This window comes from Bombus huntii, chromosome 3 (assembly GCF_024542735.1).
Source record: "Bombus huntii isolate Logan2020A chromosome 3, iyBomHunt1.1, whole genome shotgun sequence".
Lineage (NCBI taxonomy): Eukaryota > Metazoa > Arthropoda > Insecta > Hymenoptera > Apidae > Bombus > Bombus huntii.
The window spans coordinates 12919363-12938079 of record NC_066240.1 but is presented as its reverse complement, the minus strand read 5'-3'; the positions used below and the strand labels follow the sequence as shown (position 1 = coordinate 12938079).

The 18717-nt window shown below is 38.1% G+C and overlaps 1 protein-coding gene and 1 long non-coding RNA gene across 4 annotated transcripts in view; one reads left to right on the top strand and one right to left on the bottom strand.

Moving 5' to 3' along the window:
- Nucleotides 1–18717, top strand: part of LOC126863503 (uncharacterized) — a 99068-nt gene that overhangs the window by 21710 nt on the left and 58641 nt on the right. The window contains exon 1 of one of the 3 annotated variants that reach the window (XM_050613754.1): nt 18031–18331. The exons of the other annotated variants lie outside the window; for them this stretch is intronic. Within the exon in view, the coding sequence (XP_050469711.1) occupies nt 18046–18331 (286 nt within the window). The 5' untranslated portion in view covers nt 18031–18045. Of the gene's footprint in view, nt 1–18030; nt 18332–18717 lie in introns of those variants that run through there. 3 annotated transcript variants of the gene reach the window in all.
- LOC126863560 (uncharacterized) lies at nt 1637–7022 on the bottom strand. Its single transcript, XR_007688930.1, has 2 exons — nt 2688–7022; nt 1637–2557 (listed from the first exon to the last, which is right to left on the bottom strand). It is a non-coding gene; the product is annotated as an uncharacterized LOC126863560 (long non-coding RNA).

Genomic DNA, 18717 nt, shown 5'->3' with positions numbered 1-18717 from the left:
GAAATATTTTTAATTGACGGAGGAAGAGAAAGTCGGCGCGATATCCCAAAATAGGTCTTTTTAATCTTAACCAAGAAAGACAGGGTTATCTTCTATTTCAAAATATGTAAATTTATAATACATTTTATGATTGATCTTAGAAAAATGATTTTATTAACCTTTCGAGTGCTATTTTCATCGTTAGATCTCGAAACGAATCCAAAGAAATATGGTATTATTGGGAGTTACGGTTAAAAGCTGCAGCGGCATGGCAACGCAACGAAGCAGAATTGAACGAAATCGAGCACCAGCGCTTTCTACACGCGTCTACGAGCGTAAATACACGCTCGCATATTATATTACCGTTCTAACCTGCTTTTACTCTTTCCTCCGCTTGGTCCCGCGGTCCGTTTTCTTGCTGTATACTCGCTCATCCTTCTCCATCCGTGTCTCTGGAAAGTTTCACTTGAAACGGGCCCGTTTTTAATGCCTCGTTATTACACGTTTCATAGTTGAAAGAAAGAGGCACGCATCTCGATCGGAACTGTTTCTTCGCCATCTTCTTGAGTTTCCCGCGACATCTTTCCTCCATGCAAGTCGGCTTAATGTACTAAGTATCCTTCTATCTAAATGATTTAAGACAGATTTTGACAAACTTCAAAGTTGAAAAAGTAAAATTTCAGAAACTTAATATTTCAACTATCGGAGTAGTCAAAGGGATCAACCCATTTTTTTATAGGGACCTTATGGATACACAACGATACATAATTTTTTGAATGATTTGAGTAATTTTTAGTAAGATACCTATATAGAAGTTCCATTTCACGTGCCATTCATTTTGATTTCTTTCTTGAAATTATTATGTAATGTAAATGTAAATAAATTGATCTTTTTTTGATAGTAACAAAAAAGATAAGTTTTTAAAGTATCAAACTAGAATGTACAAGTTTTATATCTCTATTCATTAGTAATTCTAGTATTTCAATTTGGTCCATGGCTCTAGCTATGATATAATATTAAGTATATGTATAATTAGGTTATAATTGTAACAAGAAATGTTGGCTTTTCACGTATTCGTTGAGCATAATTTTTACTTTTGGAGTCGTCCGAGGGTAAAAAGACGACAAGCCAGGGAGGTCGTTTATCGCGAGCCGTGATCAGTCGAATCCATCAGGGAACAGTGTCGAGGAGATTTCAGCGTTGTCGGAGGCCAAACAGGGCCGGCTGATCGATCGGATTCACCGGCAGGAGGCGCCTCGAAATTCCGTCCTTTCGACAGTGGTTGCCGATGGCCTCTGCGAATGCCTCGAATTGCTTCCAATGGTGTCATGCAACATCTCGAATCGTTTCGACCATTATTCTACAACTCTCGACAATACCAAACCTACTAACCTAACCAAACCTTAAATAAAACTTATTATACAAATACAAATATAAATAAAAGTAAATCGATTATTCAGTTTGCTTCGCCGATAGTCAATATTAGTTTGACGCACGTGAAATATCAATTTTTCAAACAGGATGTTAGATTATGTATTCAAATATAATATCGAATAATATCGAAACTGGGTATATACTGCTTCGTTAGAATCCAACTTTCGAACAGCCATATTTGATATGGATCAATTGAGTGCTTCGTATCGGTGGATCATTTCGGTTTTGTATTTTTTTTTTTTTTTTTTTTTTTTTTTTTGTAGAATATTTCCTCGAGCGTAAAACAAAAAAAGAAAGATGAAATGGTGGCAAAGTTACTTTGCGCGGTTCAGCCTCAAGTTTCGCGGATTAAAAATGTTAAAAGCAGCGCGAGCTTGCGGCCAGATAATTGCCAGACGTAACGAACGACGCGCACAATGCGAGCTGGAAAACAAACCAACGCCGTTGCTGTGCATGTGCGAGCGGGCAAGCGCGCGCGCGAGCGCGCCGCCAGTAAAATTCTTTGACTCTCCCCTATGACGCCTTCGTTCTCCTTTTTGTCCTCGCCGTCTCTCCCCTTTTGATCATCGCGGCAGTACCAGGGTCTTTTTAACCAAAAGAAAACTACCTTGTTGGGAAATTAAAGAAAAGAGTGTAACCACAGCTCTGCAACGTAGCCCGCAAATTGTTTTTCATTATTTTACCTGCGATAGTAATAATTCGATTAACAAGCATTTACAGAAAATGGGAAACTCTAGGAATATTAAAATTAAACAGAGGTTTACGATAATTGAATTCAAATCTCCCGGGTTTCCTCTGCCGGGTCATTCGTTCAATTAAAGGATAAAACACCTATTGCGAATTTATTGGCTTCGTTCTTTACGTTTGAAATTCAATGCTTTCAGAATAAAATGTAAGGATTATAGCATATCCGTCCATAATGTTGAATTTCAAAACAAAAATAAAAGGAATAGAGGATATTCGGCAAAATAAAAGAATAACTAATCCAAATTCTTATTAACACTTTGAAAAAGTATTCCTTGATGCTTGAACCATTAGTATATCTATTATAGAAATTCCTATGTCTTCTATTCTCCTCGTTATCTGTGAAGTATTAAAAGTGGCGCGCTCTTTTCAAACAGCTTCGAATAGAAAGTATAGAAATCTGAAAAAAAAAGGTTCTAAAATTAGATGCAATATTCATGAAGAAACTCGTTTTCCTGTTACGGGCAACATCTTTTTGCGCACGTAACACAGGCGGATCTTTAATTTTCGAGCCGGAGTACGACAGATACCGTAACTGCACGGGGAGACAGCCCCCCTCTCCCTTCCGCGGTATCGATTGCGCCCTCGTGTGTCGTCGTAAAACTTCGGAGATGATCGCAGCCTCCGTCGCTCACGGGCCACTAGCAGGTGCGTAGGATGGGGTCAGGGGCCCGGTCTAACTGCGATTCACGGACAAGGTCCGTGAAATGGTGTCACGGTTACCTTCCAAACTATATCGTCTTCGTTAATTACACGTATCTTATCTATACTACATGTTACGCCTTGTGTAATTACATCCGAAGGTATCTTCAGACATTGAGAGATAAAGAGAAGGTTATTATTATCCTCTCTTCATTGCGCAAAGTACATAGGCATAACACGTAAAGAACTAAGTTCAAAGATTCGAAATTTCTATAAAATATCGTTCGACATCACAATAATCTTTTATCTAATTTATTTTTGCGAAAGAAAAACTCTTTTCTAAAGAGTTGTTAGTGTTTATACCAATAAGGGTTATTATTAATTTTTGAAACAATGAAAAATCCATAGAATAACGCGTCGCAAAAACGTTGACGTCGCAACGCGAGAAGTCCTTCTGATCAGGACTTATTTAGCGACACAACATTGCACACCGTAGACTTTTAGTTGTAACTGCGCGCCTTTCACCAAGCTATAGTCCCGTCATAATTAGATGGACCGACGTTTCGTCATGTCCGTGCGTCACTGACAATTAACTTAAGATAGCCGGCCGTAGAATCGCGTTGGCTACAAACTAACTGCTATCTAGGCGAGAAGAAACCTCTTGCAATACTACTGTAATATATAAATATTTCAACAAATTGAACAAAAAGTTATTGATATGAACCCTAAATTTAAAAAAGAAATTTAAACACTCAAAAAATTCCGCCACTTTTATCTATGAGCACGCGAATAGGGAATCTGGTGAAAATCGATTAATCGAAAATGTCGGCGCGATTTCGAGACAATGGCGGCGTAGATATATCAGTTATCGGTGTTAAAAAGATCCGCTCGCTATTACACAGAGGAAGAATCGCGCATAAAGAGGATTTTCCGGAGCGAAGATTATTTAAATCCGGTCTGAAAGACATTTCAATGGAGACACCGATACGCCGTGTCACCGTCACCCTCCACGTATCCTCCGCAACCCCACCGACACCATCGCCGCTCACGCTCCTCTTAAGAACAACAACCGAAAGGAGTCAAGGTCGTCGCCACTACTGTGTTTTCCTCTTCTAACCTTTCAGACCCTGCCTCTGTCCTAATCGATCCAAGTGTTAGGAAACATATTTCTCTAACATTTCACGCTATCGTTATGGACCGTTTGTTTATTAGACTGTAGATGTTTATACAATTCGTTGCTTTCCAAATTTTCATAAATTGTAAGTAATATCTTAAAACATAAATCGCATATTCTACGCACTAAAAATTAGTATTTGATTTAGATTAGAAATATGTTTTTATATAATTCTTATTTATAGGTTGGAAAGTTTAAATAGACAAACATTGAAGCGTGGATATATAGAATGACGTAAGACGTAAACTAAAGTTTAGTTTATTTAGAGGTTAAACTTTTTTAATATTTAAATGTTAAAATTTAATACTTTATTCGTGTTAGAATTACGTTACATTTATTTATGGGTTAGAAAGTTTTAAATGATACATATCGAAAGCGATAGATGGAGGATTAAAGCGTAGATTAGTCGAGCGGTGTCGCGCGCGAATGTAAGCTCGGAAATGATCTCGCTTACAATTAGTAGATCGGGGCCGCGTATTTCCGCTCATCTTGCGCGCGCCTACTATTTAACCTCGTTTCTTCTATATCTTCTGCCGCGTTGTTTCTGCTCTCATGCTCTTTCGGCTTCTCTTTCTTCGTTCGATCGTCTATATCCCGAACGTGCGCTGGGATATCGGATAACAAGTCACGGGGAACGCGTAAAAAGTAAACTTTCAATCTTGTTGGCGCGTCGCGTCGCGTCGTTAGAAACGCTGCGTGAGAAAGCCGCGCCAGCATTATGTGCATAGTGCATAATTATCTTCTTACCGGTTGTTTGCTAATTTTCTCTTCTCTTGTCATTCTCTTCGACCAAAACTTAATTATCGAAAATAATGGTCATACAAATTCCCCTAAAATTTCTATAAAATATACTTCAATCTTGTTCTCATTTTGACAAACAAAGAGAGTTTGTAATATTTGAAGAATTAAAGAACAAAAATCATATATACCAGTAAGAACGTTTTCATATTTTGTTTAAGCTTGAAATATTTTTCAAGTTTAGGAAAATGATGTTTCGTCCAGTTTTATCAAAAATACACACGTTTATCGTTTAATTAATTAATAACTTACTGAAATTCAAGCAATATAAAATGTATAAGAGTTAAATGTCGGAAATAAAGGACAAAAAAATGGACAAGGTAGAAAAATGGTGATGAGAATGGAGACTGCTCGTACAGAGGAACGGGGGGATCGGTCACGAAGAAGTTTATTTTCCAGCTGGCCGTTGGTAACACGGCAGCTATCTATTTGGCCGTTGGTATCTAACCGAAGCCATGGTACGCTCGGCGATGTCGCTTTTAATTCGGTAAGAAACTGGGTTTCTGGGTCAGAGAGCCGTGATACACGAAGCAGCCGACGAGCACCACTGGCAAACGGCTTCACATGACTCTCGGGGAAACGACTTTCTTCGGACCAGTGCCGTATCTTTCGCGACAACCTTGCATCTATACATTCGCGCCCTCTCTCCATATTTTACGCTTACATCTTACTTTTTCACACTACGCATATCAATTATTTATATATTTGGTATTGAGATTGCAAACATTCGTCATATTCGAATGACTCACCCTTACACGAGGAGAATCGTTAATCTGAGACGTTACTGTGACCGTATAAAACAGATATATATTATGCACTTATCCTTGAATTTTTTAATTAGAAATGGTAGCTAGCTATTCGCGTAGTAGAACAGATGTGTTAAGTAATTAAATTATAATCTAAGATCATAATTGTTAATATCATCCAGATCTTTGAAATTAATTCCAAATAGAATGTTTTTATGCTTAATTATATTTAGGTACGATTCAAACTATTTCTCTTTATATCGAACGGTAGCCATTAGTCTAGGGATTTTAGGTATTTATGAGAAATTCAAAGGTTTCTCAACGCGAGAATTGATTGTAATTTCAACAAATAAATAAAAAAAAAAATTCAAAGGTACAACAAAGCGTAGAACACACACATATAGAAATATCTAAAGCGTACTCCATTCGTTAAAACATTCAATAGTTTAATGATATTCATAGAAATATGAATGTTCATAAATATTCTCAGCCTAATAACTATGTAACAATATAGAAAACTGGTCGCTTGTACACGTGATAAACGAATGACGTTCGCGAACTATGTAACATCATCGGCAAAAAAATGACGGCTCGAATTTCCAAATCTAATTCACACATAAAAATTCAAAAGGATGTGCGATGAGTTGTTTACGTATCTCGACTGCATAACGAAAGCGAGGACTGTAGAAGAAGGAAGATGACAGGAGATCGACGGGACCGTATTACGTTACGTTCCAGCCGTTTCGGAGAAACACACGGAGCGGCAGGGACATTTTTGTCGAGAGTGAAAGTCCGTAGGTTTCGATGGGGCAACGTTAACTTTTACGTTCTCTGTCGTGGAATGTACACGTCGATCGGCCGTTCTAAGACACTCTCGGCGCCCGGTTTAGCCTTACGTAAATTCGACGCAATGTTATTATGTAGGACTCCTGTCTCGCGTCTGGGTTAAAGTACATTAACTGCAACACGCGCCAAATACAGCAACCGATGAATGATTCGATAGGGGATGCGCATGTCGCGATCCTTTCTCTCGTAAGTGTCACCGACAGCTTATACTTCGATTCTAGATTTTCAGTATATCAATTTTTTATCTATACGTGAGTTATTGACTGTAGGATCTTGATCTTCTCCTCCATTTTGAATTTCTGACATATTATCGATCTTCAATGTCCGATATATCAATCTTTGGTTATCGATTGTTTATTTTTCGATAATATAGCGATTCGTTTATGTAGCGATTTTTATCGTTGACTTCGAGCTTCTGACACAAGAATTTTCGATTTATCGGTCATGAACTATCGATTGTTCATTCTTCGATATATCTATTGCTCATTTGTCTGAAATCTCAATTTTTCCACATAGATACACACATCAATCAAATTCGAAGATGGTATCCCACTGGTATGTGGATGGTAGCCATCCACGTGTTATATTATTATACCACTAAGCTATAATATTATACCAAATGTCCTACTGGACAAATTGTAAAATGTAAATAAATAAATAAAAAATATATATATATATATACACACGATCTTCGCTATGTTAATTTTAAATTGCGATTATGCATTTTGGATATTTTTGATCGTCAATTTTCCATATATCGATTATCAATTTCCAATGAGTTGGTTTTTAGTAATAACACGAACGTTCGACGTGATATGTTTTAGATCGAGCACGCGCGCCGTTTCGTTGAACGCCTCTTGCTTATAAAACGCTGTGTCACGAGAAACGCCGTGTCACGAGACCTTGCGCGTTCAAACTTGCTACTCCCAACCGATTAGCGTTCGAATATCCGTAAATTACGTCACACACGACTAAATTAATTCTGGCGACTATGTTGATCAGGATCGTTTTAAACATTTAAACGACCACCGGAATAAACCGAGCAGGCCAATTCCATCGACTGACTCTCAGTTCGTAGAACGTGTCGGAACGTGTCGAATATACGCTAATATTGATAATCCGACTGCGTATTTTTATACAAATTCCCCCTTTTTTTTCAATATAATTAGAGAGATGAAACGTAGATAGAAAATCGTTTTGCCTATTAAATCTTACAGGGACTACTATACTCTGGATATTTTATACGTTTTGCGTTTTCAAATTTCTTATTTATCAATCAAATTCGAAGATGGTATCCCACTGGGGGTAGCCATCCACATGTTATAATACTATATCACTAAGCTATAATATTTTACCAAATGTCCTACTGGACAAATTGTAAAATGCAAATAAATAAATAAAAAAAAAAAATTTCTTATTTCTTATTAAAAATCCACGATCTACCGATAATAAAATCTGTCAATTGAAAGTATAAGGCATTGAAAATATAAAACGTAAGATGTAAAACGTGGTAAATATAATTGGTTGAAAAATATGAAGCAATCGGAAACGAACAGGCACGGTTAAAGAAGCAACACAGCAAGGTCTAACTGTACACAAGCCGCGGACGTAGAGCGAGAACAAAGAGGGGATAGCCAGGTAGGATAAGAATGTCGGGCAACACACCGGTTGGGAAATGAATTGTGACGTGGCCTGGCATTGAAAGAGACACGCGTGTATGCACGGACAACCGAGCTCGTCCACGATCGCCTTGTCTAATTTCTCGTGCGACCTGATTTCTCAAACTTAACCAAGCTCGTTGGAAACGCGATGACACTCCTCGAACGCTTCCGTTCCGTATTCGGTTAGCGGACGAATTTTGGAAACTCCGGTATTTGACTGGCTTCGATTATCAAAAAACCAATGTACATCATTAAGTAATTATATTAATAGGTAGTTCTATTAAATGAATTTTTCTAACATAGAGAATTAATAAATTCAATTACCAAATAATTTATGTCGAAGATTACACATCTGTGGTGATGGTAAAAGTAGGTTAGGTTAAATAGGGTTAAATAAATAAACAAATGATGCATACACTTGGTACGAAACGTGGTTTATCGATGATTAGTTGTCTAAAATATCTTTAATAAAACGTTCATTGAAGATAGTTTACGTAACACGATCGAGAATAGGGAATTTTCAACAGATATGCGAAGGTTGTTGCACCTGTGCCAAAAGGTTAGTGGAAAAGTAAAAATTTTTTTTTTTATTTATTTATTAAAATTACAATCAATTCTCGCGTTGAGAATTGGAACAGTAAAATGGAAAGAGTGGAAGCGAAGGATCTAAGAAAAGATGGAAAGCGGTTTATCGATATTCCGCGGAAACGCGAATAGTAATAGAGTTTTAATTACCGATTAACCTTCCAGGGAGCAAGCTGTCACGTTAGTGCCGTGTTTTATTGTCTATCAACAACGTAAGTGGGTCGCGCGGCCGCCCTCGCCTCCCTCGGGGATTTCCCTGCTCTTATTTCCGCCGGTCACGGCACCCGGAGTATCTCTGTCACGTAATTTCGACCTGGTTTTACGTCACCTGTTTTTCTAATTTCTAAATGTATTCTTCATATTCTGGAATCTTGAAATTTTCGCGTCGATGAAATTTCGAATTTCCAAAGCGTCAAACTTTCAAAGTTCCGAACGACCGAATTTTTAAAATGTCCAACTTTTACGTTCCAAATTCTCGAAGCTTCGAACTTTCGATGTTCCGAATTTTCCAAGCTTTTAACTCGAATTTCCAAGGCTTTTCAAGCTTTCCATATCCCAAACCCCTGAATTTCCAAATATTCGATATTTCAAGTTTTTGGATAATAAGCTCCTGGCTTTCAAATTTTCAAATGTTCAAAAAGTCTCTCTTTCGAATTTTCAAATATCCAAAATTTCGAACCTTTCAGCGTTGAAATCTCCAAATTTCGAAATCCTCGATTCTTAAAACCTCGAAGACCACGGTGAACGTGGCAAAGAATTTGCAAAAGGGGCGATGCCCTGAAATCATAGAGCAAGCATAGAAAGCTCGAAAATGCGGGGAACGTGAAAGTTTAGAGCGTGAACGTCCCAGATGTGCGGTTTTTCTTTCGCTATGATGATATTCTCTTTGCTGTTCAGCTCCGTTAAAGACTCTATATATTAATTGATATACGAAGAACGAGCCAGAAACTGCCTACTAATCGTGGATTATATCATAGTTGACAAACTAGCCATGTTAGATGCGATCCACCGGGGATCGTTGTTCCTTTGAACGAGGTTCGAGGGGCTTCTTCGTCTAGAAAGAGACGAGGATTAAACAGGACCATAAATCAACTGAAGGAAACGTCACTGTTCACCCTCGCAACACCTGGCTGGCTGTTCTCGCTTTGAGCACGTTCAAGAATATTTTGACCTGGTAGTTGTATTCTATTTATCCAGTATCTGTGTCTATAGTCTCCAGAAAATATTTTGTCTTCAGACCCTTTACCGATATAACAATGAAATGGTTGGGAAGCATTACTAGAGTTGAGAATTTAAAAATTGCTTGTTGTATAGTTGTGGTAATATTAGTAGAATTTTATAAGTCACAAGTTAGAAGTTATTAATATTAATAAATACTCTTGAGTAATAGTAATTTCAGGCACGATCGAAGCAAATTCCCAGTGGGCCGGTAAGGATTTGGGGCCGCTGTACGTAGGATTTAATTAACGAACTGAAAATGAGGGGTCGGCCATGTTGGTAATCCGTCGGTAAAAATGTATAATAGTAAATAAGTAATTTTGTAGAAATTGCTATTTCATCTGGTAAAAAGGTATTATGTTGTAAAAGAGAAGTTGGGAGAAGTAGTTTGTCAATTTGCTGATTAATTGATAAATTATTATGAAAGAGAGTGCAGGTATAGGGAAAATGTCTATATCGTTAGTCCTAGTCTAGTTACTTAATTTTAGAACACATTAGTTTATATTCTGCGCGATAGAGGCAGCATTAACATCGTAACAAAGTAAAGTGAGTTCGATACAATACAAAAATCGAACAGTACGTTGTGACGAATTGCCATCTAACTAACTGTGAAAGTTCGCAAGAAATTCTAACATTCATTTTCCCGTCTTTGTCACTCAGAATTTCGAAATTACAAAGAAAGAAAGACCCGCCCAGCTGGAAGCAACTAACCTTAAAGTTGGGATCCCAAAATACAGATATATCTGTATAGTTTGGGTATGCTATAGACGTTTTGATTTGTGGTCTAAATTGGGCTCATTGACAAACTGGTCCCTCAGTAACGGAGGTCTCTTTGGTTTCCAGTTACTTGCGCCAGTCCTTGGTCGCGGTAATCCTTCCAGAAATAAGTGGCCGACTATTTTCGGTGTTTGGGAAAGCAACGGGAAATTTGTAGAGACCAGGAAATATCTTGTTCGATCGTATACATACGCGTAACGTCGCACACATTTAAAATCGCTTCTAGATACGATATTACGTGGGATTACGTCTATCTGGTTCCGTTTTTAACGAATCTGCGTGGTTGTTTGGACAATTTTGAACGTGGAACGAGGCGAACTCTAGTGTCCGTATTAAATCGAGCATGATCGCTTTGTTCTAGCGAGACTGGTGAATTTTGAGGGTCGACTAAAAGGGGTTGCGTCACTCGTACACCCCAAAAGGCGAACCGAATTAACCTAACTTGCTCTATTATTTATTTGTTTCGGCGAAAGGTTACCTCTTTCTTCTTTGCTTTATCGACAAATTTTTATCACGTACTTATTTTTATCTAGCTATTTTTATACATTTTATATTACTTTTATCTTTCTTATCCTCGTGTTATTCATAGACACGAGGATAAATAACGTCTTGTAAACTTATTTTTTACTTATTTCAAAATAAATAATTCTCTGCCTCTTGCCGAAAAATTTCCCTAAACTTTGTCTTGTTTGCCATCGTGTATACACAGACCTTGGAAGTAGTCCCGAATTAATCTAATCGGTATTTACCCAACCTAATCTAACGACCGATCGCTCATACATTTTTTCTTTCGAAAAGTCCAAATCCTGCTTGTTGGATTTCTTGTACTTTGAACAATTTCTCTAAACTTTGCCTTGCTTGTTTCTTTATCTTTTCCTAGCTTTTCTAGGTTATGTGCATAGGGATTGTGTTATTCTCTAGTATAGGATCACAGTCGTCAGAGTGGTCGTAGCACGTGAATAAACTCGGTTATATCGGTCGTGGACAGATTGATGTACAGTTCTCCCCTCCGACATCTGTGGCTACAAAAGGGCCAGTAAATTTGTGAAGGATCCCGGCAATGGCTCTACGGTTTGTTTGTGCTAGGACGCTCGATCTTTCCGGCAAATCACTTTTCGCCCCTCCCTTTCACATTCGATCGTTACGTCCATGCGTTAATTAATTGTTCAAGGATTGATCCTTCGCGATTCGTTTCGTTGGGTTAATTTGAATCGAAAAGCAATAGAAAAAAAAATGAGGAAAAAAATTTTACGTAATAAACGACATAGATGGAAAGTAGGGAAAATAAGAAGTTTCACGAAATAAAACAATATCGATCGCGCACGACGGTGGTAGACGGCCATAGAAAGAACCATTATCGAACGTAAGTAATTCTGCACCCTTCTATTATAGGACGGCATTGAGATTGGCACACCCCGACCAGAGAAAAATCCGGCTTGCTCCGCTTAAAAGGGGTTGTCTTTGTGTCTCGATTGCGTAAGATCAAAAAGGGCCGGGAGGCTTTATACGCGCGATTTCGAGTCACCGGCGTCGGTCTACACTGGCAGAAACTCTCGGCAAACAGATTTCCGTTCGAGTTTCAATTTCAATTACGCTTATCAGTCGTGCAGTAGTTAAAAACTGTTCGGTCGACTTTGCTTAATTCTGGAATAATCATGTCTATCGATATCCTGCCATTTAACGGCCATTTCATTTGCCTAATTAATTTTCCTTATAAATGGCGTAACTTGTAAAAATAGAAAAAGATAAAAGAATAAAAAAGGCAAAGTTTAGATAGATTTTTCGAAACGAACAAAGAAATGTGTGGATCGATTTTTCACTTAGAGATTCCTATCTACTTACGTATAAATTGTCTATGGTTTATAGTTACTTATAATTTTCTTATAAGAATTGTTGTTCGTGGTCACGATTATTCCGAGGAACATTCATAGGTTTAGAGCCGCTTAACAGTTTCATTCAATTAACCTGGCAGCTTGACAGATGTAGATTACAAGAGTGTATCGTGTCCCGGCTGTGTTTTGCGACACACGGGTGAGGCCCACCTGACTGCGTCACAACCGTGCTTTACGTATGCCTCTGTGGCACGCGAACCAGCAAACTAACCTCCCCACTCCTGCTCGAACTTCGCTTTAGTTGACTTTAGCCGTTGTAACAGTGTTTAGTCGCATCATCAATCTCGACCGCGACTCCCTTTCTTACGTCTGTATCTAATAAGGACATCGTGCATAGAATAATCTGTATTCTAATTATGGTGACCTACCATCTACCGATTATCTTATTTTTTATTTATAAATATCGGCCTCCTAGGGGTTTCAAGAAAGAGCCAAGAAATAGTCAGGAAGTTTTAAACGTTTGTTCTTTTCAAGAAAATACTTTTGAGGAAGGCCAGTGTTCTGGTCTTGTATCAGGAAACAATTGTATTTAATTGTTGACGTCAATAGATTGACGATGGATTGACGTCGAATCTTCTAACAGCTTGTCGTTCTAGGGTCGATTTTAGACTATCGAATCTACCAAAATGATGTATTTCAATTGGATGATTACTAAAAATATATGTATAAGAATAAATATGATTATATACCGCTATAGTTACAATTGTTTATATATAGTGTATTCAAACACACACTAGGTTAGATTTAGCGTTAAGGATACGATATTTCTATTTACGATGTTCGATCGATTTTTAATACAGGATAAATAGTTTCCGAATATCCTTCTTAACTTCTCCGTTCGGTACTTGACCGATGGAGCTTTTTTATTCGAACGAATTATTCCATAAGTCAGCGTGCACGCGCGTGTGGCGCGACGGAGTTGGCCGAGGCGATTCTCCAGACGTTATTTAGTTAAAACAAATATGTAGTGGGGAATTGAAGCGATCGCGATTACACTTCGGCCTCAAAGTGGGATTCGTACGAACACAGATGTGAATCGAGCGTGTCTCGTGATCCGTTCCGAGGACCGGAGATCCATTCTGTTTCGTCGCTTCGAGTATACGAAGGATGTGCTTCTTATCGCGATCCACCGTGTGTTGCAACCCAAACACGCAGTTAAACGGTATTGTTTAACTATTTCCCAGGAATTGTTTGGCCAATACCGCTTATCGAGCGAATGACAAGCTGCAATCAACGTTCTAACTATCTTCAATATTCTTTGTACTTTTCAATTAACCTATTAACTGCAGAAGTCGAGCTTACAGCAATTTCATTATTTAGAAATCCTTTAATTCTTTACATGTCATTGTATCTCTATTAAAAGTAAAGTATGTATATTATGTTCAGATTTTCATTATATTATGTTTCAGATGTATGGATTCTTAATTTTACGATTATAGAGGTTTCTAGGCAGAACAATCCGATTAACGGATTACATAGAGAGATTAATATGATAGGTTATTCGAGGAATGTTTACGGGAAAGACCGAGGTAAACCAAGACGTTTTTTCTGGAAAATACTTTTTATCGAGTGCCGATAAATTTATCATAATGTAAATAAGATTCTTCGAAAGGTTATAATTACGATTCTTAAGAAACTTCTTATCGTTGGCAATGATCGAACAGAGACACGTATTTCTACATTTATTTTAAGAAAAAGTCGTAATATCTTTTCGAAGAAAAAAATAACAAGATTGAGAGTCACTGTATCGCGCATTGAAAATCACTTAGGGAGCGATGCTTTTATCAAAGCAGACTCGTCATGTATGTCGCGTTTACGCTACATAGAGACGGTGTTCAGCAGCGCCACGCGCCTATCGGGAGAATTAACTGTAGTTTTAATGTGGCTCCGACTCAGAAACGAGGCGGTCCACGTCCCTCGATGACGACGTCGACGACGACGACGCGATGCAAAAGGATACAAGCGTGTATGCGTGTACACGTGACGTTTACACGCATACACGCGGCTCTCTTCTACTCGGATGCACAAGAGGCGTTCGGGAAGTAGGGAGCTCCAAAGATAGCGTTGCAATTGCTTTCGAACCCTTTTGAATACCCTTTCCACGTTTATTTCTGACAGGCCGCTCGTAAAATTCGTTCCTTCTTCGTACGCGTACGAAATTAGGTTACCAGTCAATGAGAATGTTTTATGAATATAGCGACTGAGTTAAAATTACATCTTCTTTTCTTTCTCTTTGAAAATATACGAACTTCTAAATTGAAGTATTAATTGCGTGACAATTACTAAGTATTAGTGAAACTACTAAACGATTAAATAGGATTCTTAGACTTAACATGCACGTGGAGGTACGATTTATAGTACATGTAGCTTAAGAAATTCATTTCCTCGAAATATTCAATTATAACCTGCCGTAGCGAAAATTCTTTGTGTTCGAGGAATCCCCTACGAACGTGACACAAGGAAAATCTGTTAAAACAGAAAGAAATTCGATGAACCCTTGCACGAAATTTTTCCATCAACGAACCAGAAACATTGGAACGTCGTTCTTTTGGTTCGACGACAGGAAGATTCGAAGGGCGGGATACATTTTCGAGACACCCTGTGTGCAGTCGCACTATTCGTTCGAGGGGAGAAACCTCGGGCATGCACACAGAAAACAGAGATGGACGAACGAATGGAAAAGGAGGCGCTGCGGGTCGAAAGGTACGGGAAGGAGGAAAGAGTGCCGCACGAGCGGAACGAAAATGAAGCTACGATTCTTTGCCCCCTCCTCTATTGCCTCTGTCTCTCTCTACTACCGTCAGCACGACTTCTCTTTGTTTATCTAACGCGAGAACCCTGCAGGAGAAGAGGAACATCGACCAGGACGGTGACATAAAAGTTGAACGAAGATGCACGACACGAATAACATGTGCCACATTTTCGAGTTAAACGAGCTGCTCCCTAGTTTTTATACTCTGACTTCTGACCAATTGTTTTCTATTTAGAAATAATTTATAGGGTTCTCTTGTACAATGCAATATTATTAACGAAGTTTTACGTGTTGTAAATAACAAATTATATATATCGGTAGATTCTTTTCCATGATTGGTAGTACTTTAATAATGAAACAAATGAACTTTTACAAGTAAATTTTACAAATTAGAAGTTGTTCGCTTATTTGCTTAATGTAAAATTTTACTATTTTGTGATAAAAGTCTGTAGCCTACAACACACTAATATTACTTATTTATCAAGAAGTAAATAAGTGTTAAGAAATTAATAAACGTGAAGTTAGTCAGCTTAGCTTCTGAAAGACTGATATATATATATATGTATTTTATCATATCGAAGAAGTGATTTTCGAAGAACATGAAGAGATGTTAGAATTAAAAGAATTGTTACGGAGTTAAAAATTGTTTTTTAACACGATACGTGTGGATAACGAATTTGCTTATCGTTTCTACGAAGCACACTCTAGCAACTGAGTTATTCCACCGATCTAAACATGGCGAAATATTAATAAGATTTTTTACAGCCGTATCAATTGTGACGATAGTAACTTCATACGATAAGAATAGTAGCTATACATATATTGTAGTTTAAATCGTTTGCGAGACAGATGTTCGAACTTGGACGTGAATCAATGATCACCGATAGAAAACGATATTAAATACGCCATTTCTTGGAAATACAGCGCACGAGTGATGTCTTTGCTGTTCTTTCCGCATCGCAACGCTTCAAAGAAGCACAACTTGGGCGAGTTCTTGACATGGCTTAAAATTCGTCCCGTTTCGACCTACCCGATAACCACGTAAATTTACGAGCTTCTTCCGTCGGGACTATCGATTGGTTTTTTGGTAGTCTCAAGGCCGGTCGAGATAGAACATTTTGAAGGCTCTCATAAAAGCCCAAACCTATGTTTTCGACAAAGAATGCTATTAACCACAGAGGGTAGCGAATACATTATTTTTGTTGTGTGTTGTCGTTGATATGTATGTGTGATTTTTCATTTCACTTTTCTAATAAGTCTATAAAATTTTATCAACAACCAAGTGAAGGATTATATTTGGAATGTCCAATAGGGTTGAGCTGTAAAAATAATAGTATTTACCCTCATAACATATAGAAGGAAATTTTTGGTATTTTATTAGTTTTGATATATCATCAAAATTGATTATCATTATTGAAATTGATTAACTGTGATCTTCATATGTTAAGGAAAGAATAGTATTAAATTACACAAGTCTGGAGACCTCATCGGGGTTAAATAATTCCTTTCTGTCGATTCTAAATCTCAATCGTAATTACCATTAGAACTATTTATTTTTAAACGATCATATAAAAAGGATAATACAACATCGTTTAAGTTTCGGAAAAGAGAAATGAAATAGCAAAATATGTGATGGAATGGATCGGCACTTTCCCCAGCGTGTTTGCGAAATCCATGGATCGCAGAGGATTACTCGGAGTTATAACGCACGTAAGAAGGACAAAATAGAAGAGCAAGGCGGCGACGCGGAATCTATCGAGAGAGCACACCACTTTCGTGTTCTGAAATCCTGCTCGACACGTACCCGAACGCACACTCTCTCGATGTCGCTCGCAGCAGCGTGGCGGCAACGTTACGATGGAAACGCGCGCGCATCGCCACCGGGACACGGATATTTCTGTGTGCATTAAGTGGCGGGACAAGCCAGACACACAATAGACGCGTATCAGGCCCGAGACATCGACCTTCGAGTAGCCAGGTAGACATCGCTACTGCTTTCAAAAAATACGTTTGAGAAAGATTCGTGATCTTGTAAGGGCTAAACGATTACTAAATTCGACAAAGGACTTGATCTCCTAAATATTATGACTGTACGAGATAATGATAATTGAATTACACAGAAATTGCATCAATAAATTACAAAATTGGAAAGTAAGGAAATGTGATAACATTATAAGCATTATTTTTTGTTATTTACTTTGGAATTTATTAGTATTTCTGTATATTATTTTTTTGTTATAAATAAACTTATGGAGGAATGAAATTTTCATTTCGTTCGATTTCGAAAGAAATATGCTTTGTTACCTAGTTAGAGGTTAAAGCGACCACTTTCTTTAGAAAGTATGCTCAGTGCATAAATATCAGCTGAGATATCGCAGTAAATTTTTATGTAACGAAAGAACTCCGCGTAGAAAAGAAAACGGTTTCTAAGTACAATAATAATAATAATAATAATAATAATAATAATAATAATAATAATAATAGAAGTTCTGTTTTCATTTAAACGTTTAATAAATCTATGTTATACTCGAATCACGATACCGGTACAAAGGATAGCACTCTTTTACACATGAGTTTAAAAACTGTTCACGTGCTCCTCTATGTATCACAGACGTCGAGGTTAAAGGGGCTTGTAGATCTAGTCACGGTGAGAAGAGTCGCGACTCAAAACAGTATAGAGACGCCTCTGCCATATGTCAGAACGGGACAGACTACGTAGATGGAAGGATGAACCAGACGAAGAAGTGAGAAATCTAAGTGAGAGGTCCTTGAAACCAAAGAGCGAGTGAGCGAGCAGATGAATGAGCAAGTGAAAGATCCTGGAGATGAAACGGGTGTATGTAAGAAAGTGAGCGAAAGGGAGCTACCTACGGTGCTTGAGCGAGAGCAAGATGGCGGCCGAGATGGAAGAGGACGCTCGATCGAAATGGCGTGGCAAGAGAGAGGAGGTAAAAGTAAACAACGCGCGAGCAAGAAACGGTATAAACGGAAGAAGGAACAAAGATCAGGGAGGAGGAGAACGTGTACACGAGGAGAAAGAGAGACAGAGGAAGGTTGCGGAGAAGCGAATCGGCGAGAAGCAGGTAAGAAGGGAGCGACCAGCTGTTTCCTTGTGTGACGTCACGCAGGTGCCTCACGGCCGGTTGGGGGAATGAAGGTAGACAGGTGGACAATGCTCCTAACCCTCTACTGGTATCTGTATCCTGTTTTCCACCGTCGTTTCGTATTTAGCCATTTTTTTAATCGTATTCTCTTTTGGTCTTTTGATCTTTCGATTATTGCGACATTAGAAAGAAACGTTAATCATAGATATACGAAGTATAAACTGCGGATGCCATATTAAGAAAATGATTAATTAAAAAACTAATTAAAAAAGAGATAGAGATAAATAACGGGGTTCCCCTATCACCGAAGACCACGCTCTTCACAAAGCATCCATGGTCTATGTCTCTTATGTCTATGTCGTTAA